This window comes from Mandrillus leucophaeus, unplaced genomic scaffold (genome assembly GCF_000951045.1).
Source record: "Mandrillus leucophaeus isolate KB7577 unplaced genomic scaffold, Mleu.le_1.0 Scaffold365, whole genome shotgun sequence".
Lineage (NCBI taxonomy): Eukaryota > Metazoa > Chordata > Mammalia > Primates > Cercopithecidae > Mandrillus > Mandrillus leucophaeus.
Genome location: NW_012103865.1, coordinates 547,479 through 553,478, shown reverse-complemented (window position 1 = coordinate 553,478; position 6,000 = coordinate 547,479). Strand labels below are relative to the sequence as shown.

Sequence of the window (6,000 nt, the reverse complement as noted above, 5' to 3'; positions counted from 1 at the left end):
ATCTCAAGGTCCTAAGTCCCACTTCAGCAGAATGACGTTTTAGCAGCTACCTAGCAGATTCCCACGCTTAGCTATTATGAATCCTTAGCTATTATGAATTGGTGGCTTGACTGTGTTTTTTGTGGCTCTGTGGTCCCTTCAGCCCCCACCTTCCACCCCATCCCACTGTAAATCTCCCAATCTTTGCTGCAGACATAGGCTTTTCCTAGAGTCAAGAAAAGAAAAGAAAAAAATAAAAAAGCCAACGTGTGTAAGAGTGCCTGCCTGCAGTGCACCAGGCAAAATGCATCTTTCAACAATTTTTAGGTATCGTCATCATTATTTTCATTTTACAGATAAGAAAATTGAGAATGAGGGTTTGCTTGAGAGTTCCCAAGCCAGCAAGAAGCAGAGCTGCAAAATGAACCCAAATCCATATGATTCCAAGGCTCTGTGATGTTTCCTGTTATTCATGTTGCATTTAGAGGATAAATTAGATCTAGCTGGGCCGTTAGAGGCATGTGGGACAGATTCCAACTTTGATCAGTTCAGGAGTTAATTCTGCCTGTCCAGGTCTCAAAACCTGTCTGCCAGGGATGAAGATTATGCAGACGATCCCTTGTTTGGCTGTCATAGAAGCTTCCTGCCCTCAGAACTGAGCATTTCTGCTTTGATTACCCCAAAATACCTGAATCTCTTGAGCCCTATCCTTTCATCTCCCAGGTAACATGTCTAGCTCTAGTTTCCAATTTCAGATAAACTAAAATCCTTTTTCATCCTTCTTTCAGTATCACAGTTTCTCTGAAGGTTTCCCAGGCTTCTGATGTCTCCTAGGGGAGCTAGAGAGTTACCTCTAGTTTACAGGTAAACAGTGAGTCATTAAATATATTTACATACCAGGATGTCAGCAGAAATGCAAAGAAGATACCAAGTGCAGAGTACAGCTGGTTCCCAGGGAGGCTGGGGGTGATTCACCACACTCTTAAAACAAGACTAGCCTCGTTTCCTCCCCAGCTCAAGGGGTAGATTCCTCTGCTCTGGCAGCAGATCTCCCAGAGGGAGCGGCCTGACCACGTCACTGGCCCAGAAGAGGAGGCGTCTGTCCCCCAGACTAGCTGAAGGAAAGGCTGGCTTGGATGATGCTCTGCTCTCCCCTTGCCCTTCTCCTGGGCACTTTCTTCGGTGGGTGCCCTCCTCTCCGGCAAGCCTCTTTTCTCATCCTCACCCTCACCGCAATCCCGTGAATGCAGAGTCTGAGCTGTTGGTTTGACACTCCTGAGTCTATTCCTCTGATTGTCTGGAACAGATATGGGGCTTCAGCCTTAAGGGCTGATCTGATGATTCTTGGTTCTCTCTGTCTCCTAGGAAGGAGCTTGTTCTGTTGGTCTTCCCTGGCCCAGTGATGTTTTGCATCCTTGGCTCCCCCGGTCTACTCCCCATGATGGATTCCTGGTGCCTGTGCCATGCAAGAGCTTGAGCTGCCCCTCTGTCTGGGGAAGGCAAGCCAGGCTGGGGTGCTCCTTCGTAAATGGCACTTTATCTTTCCCACAGGGGTCAGATCTCAGACTATTCATCAATGGCCAGCGACCCTGGTGCAGCCTGTGGGCAGCCGGCTCTCTCTGGAGTGCACTGTGGAGGGAACATCAAACCCCAACCTATACTGGTACCGACAGGCTGCAGGCAGGGGCCTCCAGCTGCTCTTCTACTCCGTTGGTGTTGGCCAGATCAGCTCTGAGGTGCCCCAGAATCTCTCAGCCTCCAGGCCCCAGGACAGGCAGTTCATCCTGAGTTCTAAGAAGCTCCTCCTTAGTGACTCTGGCTTCTATCTCTGTGCCTGGAGTGTCACACTGAGCTGGGTGGGGCAGACATCTGTGCAAAAACTCCACCCTCTCCTGAGCCCTAACCATTGTCCCCAGGATCCCTCACCCAGGGACTGCGTGGAGGATATTTGTAACTAGGTTTCTGACTGCTGGCCAATGTGAAAGCAATGGAATGAAGCTAGAATTCTACAAAAGACTCTAGTACTAAAGTTCTCAGGGAGAACAAAAAATTGTATGTGTGCAGAACCTGTGATTTGCCTGCACATAGTCAAGTTCTCAATGTATGGATGTCCAGGCTTAGGCTACCATACTCCAGCCCTCAAGGTGTGCTATACCTTGCCTGATTTTCTCGTCTTCCAAATTCCTTATGTGTGCTCTGGGGAGGGGGTTTGTGCATATATGGCTGAGAGAAATAGGATATACCTGTGGCAGGAGGTGAGCTGGTGAACAAACGGGAGGATGCCAACTCAGGTTACTGAATTGGTTAATTTCATCACCTGGAGAGTCTCCTGTCATTGATCTTTCTGCTGAGACTAGAAATTCTGGGGAGGCTTAGACCTGAAGCTTTGACTAAGGCAAAGAGGCAAGATGTTCAGGAGACTGTTCTCATTCGAGGCTGAAGTGTGGTTTTGTTAGTATAGGAAACATGCGCTTAGGCCAGACGTGGTAGCTCACGCCTATAATCCCAGCACTTTGGGAGACTGAGGCAGGAGGATCACCTGAGGTCAGGAGTTCGAGACCAGACTGGCCAACGTGGTGAAACCTGTCTCTACTAAAAGTACAAAAATTAACCGGGTGTGGTGGCAGGTGTCTGTAATCCCAGCTACTTGGGAGGCTGAGGCAGGAGAATCACTTGAACCTGGGAGGTGGAAGTTGCAGTGAGCCAAGATCATGCCACTGCACTCTAGCCTGGGTGACAGAGCGAGATTCTATCTCAAAAAAAAAATAAAAATAAAAATAAACATACACTTAGAAATTTTGATGGTGTTTTAGGTTTTAGGTTTTAAAAACTGTCCTGTTGTACTATCTTCTAGCTCTTCCTTTGTAGCAAAGACAGACAGATGGTGATCCAAGAGATACGCAAGAAGAGGACTGTGTGTGTAATGGCTGAGCTCTAAAAAAGAGAAATCACTTGGATGGAAATGAAGGAGAGGAAAGGGTTGATGTGGATGGCTGGAAAGAGGCTCGATGGTTACCTTGGCAACTGAGCTTCCTTCCTCATCCCCATTCCTCCCTAGTTCTTGTTCTTAAAAAGATTTTCTTTCTAATGTCCCTTCCCCTCCACAAGGGGGCACAAGATGTCTTAAAATACTCTATTCTGGGCATCATTTAACCTAGATGAATCCAGACGTGTGCATATTTCTAGTATCATTTAATCTGAAGTGGAAAATCTGAGACGTAGACACAGAGTGATCAAGAATGTACAGAATAATGCCCAAGGGTTCCTATTGAGCTTTAAGGATCAGCTATGTATTAAGCAGATACTGTGTGCTGGACACAGTGAGCCATTTTGAGGGTTATTAAAAATATATATATATACTTGAGATAGTGTTGGGTATAGTCATAGCATGATTTAGTCAAATCACTTGATTTTTTAAGTCTAAATTTGCTAGTTGTTATGAACTTGACCTAGTTATTTAATCTTACTAGCTTTCAAGTTTTTCCCCTCCTGTAAAACATGCCTCATTGAATTGTTAAGTGTATTAAATAAGATGGTGTTTATAAAGTCCTATTACAGGCTCTAATTTTCAACAGGTATTATTTTCCTCTCCTTAAACTTACAAGATTATTTTCATTACAACTTACCCAAGAGGAAGACTTATTTAACACATTTCAAATCATAAACTACAGGCATGTAATAAATATTAATATTTAAAATGCTAAACATGCTTGGATGGCAAAACCATGAAACTTGAACCCTATGCTGTGCCTATGCAGATGCTGATTCTGTAGGGGTGTTGTGCAGCTTCAGAATCCTTCTTAATAGAGAAATGTCTCAGGCAATCACCACTAGTCAAGTAGAGCTAGTAGAGACTTGAGGCAGATTTTCCCTTCCTGTGATATGCTGCAAAAATTCTGGAAAACTTCACAAAGTACATAAAATTGTAGCTAGGTTTAGCTCTTTAGGAGGCTAACAGTTATATAAGCAAAATGACATTGCAAGCAAGAGAGTCAGTTTGTGTAGAAATGTGCAGGTCTGTGTGAATATTGTAAGTTTTAGAGAATTTGAAGAAAAAGAAGTCCTGATCATTGCACAGAGCATCCTACAGACAGGTGAGCATTGAAAGAGAGGCTTGAAAGCCACCTAAATTCATCAGAACAAATTAACAGCCTCCATGTTATCTTCTCTTATTCATGCGTGGCTGTTCATTCCCATAACTGTTTCCATACCATTTAGGACTCAGAAATCCACAGTCGTTATAATTCCAGGGGACAAAGGAAAGCAGTTTAGGATGGCCGATCCTGTTCAGACGTGCCATCTCCTGCCAGGAATTCATGAAACTAACTTGCCCCTTTAATCAGATGAGGCTGTCTCTTTTCTAGGAGAGCTTCCAGGATTTGCATCTGATTTTGCAGATGTGCCAGGATGACTATGTCCATACGTCTACTTCCCTGGCCAGTTGCACATGGAAGATTCAGGGCCACATGCTGGTGGCCAGAGGCACTGTCCCCAAGATGCTTCACATAGATCTTAGCCACCCACGGGACTTATAAGGAGATACCCTTTGGGCCTCTAAATAGATCTCAGCCACCCATGGGACTTATAAGGAGATACTCTTGGGCCTCTAAATAGATCTCAGCCACCCATGGGACTTATAGGGAGTCACCCTGGGGCCTCTGGGCAGTTTGAGGAAGATGAGGAATGCCCAGGGTTGGGAAGCTGGTAACACTAAGATTAGGCAACTTCTTATTTTTGCCCAGGATTCTGTGGTTTGGGATAAGAATGCTACAATCCCTTGAGCTCCTGCAGAGCAGGCTTGACCTATATACCTAGTAATTTCCCACTCCCTACTTTGGGGGTTTCTGTATGTCTAGTTTTTCATTCTGTCTTGCATTATGTTCTTCTAAGATGTGTTAGAAAATACTCATCACACAGACCTTACAGGCTTTCGCAACTAGAGGATAAAACTACAAGGAGCCAGTCAATGCAGTGCACAAACACTGGCTCAGACATGCAGGGACTGTCCGTTTTGCAGTCTGTTGGTTATCTAGGGCTCTCTCTCCTGTGACTCATCAGCACCTCTCATTACATGAGTGGAAGGAAGTGGGAGGATGCAAGTGGAGGGAGGTGGAAGGGAGTTTGGGGGGCAGGTGGGAAGAGAGAGTTGCCTGAGTGATGTGGGACCAAAAGGGATCCCAATTGGGTCAGAGCAGTTATTGCAGCTGTTTTTCATTCTCCACTATCTTCATGGTGCCCACTGTGGCCTTTGATCTTGTGCATAACCTCCAGCAGGTGTAAAGATGTGCTGGGGGAGGGGAGACCTGCACATGGATCTGGGATACCTAGATTCCCCTCTAGAGACCCTGTCCCCTCCCCTCTGAAGTTCTACTTCCACTGCCAGGATGCTAACCAGGGGCCCAGGTAGAAAGAGCAGCATAGGAGGGGGTTGGGTGCCGGATGCGGTGAGTGTGGTTCTCATGATGCTCTGAAGGAGGGTGGGTGGAGGGAGTGACTTTCACAGGCACCCCAGATGTAGGACCCAGTAAATGTCAAACCACATCCTGTTGTGACTCTAAGAGATGGAGCTAGGGCAGGTGGCTGTTGTGGCTTGGTGCTGATATTACTCAGAGATAAACAGCCCGGCAGCCAGCACTGGGCTCAGAACCCCCATTCCTACCCCAGTTGTCAGCTATAACCTGAAAGACTCCAACCTACATCTCATTACTTCCTACCTTTTGATTCAGGGCCACTGTCCTTTTTAACACAATTTTCTTGTCATTCATGATCCTAGATCTCTTTGCTGGAGGAGGGCCAGGGAACAGGTGTCAGGGCTCCAGGTGACTCTTGCTAACTGTGGGACTCCAGTGCCAGTGCTGTCCCCTTCCACCATCAGACTGAGACTATGTCACGGATATGTATGATTTGAGGCCAGGAAGAGCTCAGCTTCTCTGAGTTACCATCCTCTTGGTACTTCAGAGACCGCAGGCTTTGAATCAGAGAATCTGAAGAGCAGAGTTTGAAGATTCTTAGAGATCACTT

At 46.1% G+C, this 6,000-nt stretch overlaps 1 gene segment (V, D, J or C); it reads left to right on the top strand.

Moving 5' to 3' along the window:
• Positions 1-915: 915 nt before the first annotated feature.
• LOC105546675 lies at positions 916-4,514 on the top strand. The segment is given in 3 exon segments: positions 916-1,161; positions 1,531-1,835; positions 4,344-4,514. Coding segments are annotated over 3 exon segments (522 nt in total).
• The last annotated feature ends 1,486 nt before the right edge of the window (positions 4,515-6,000 follow it).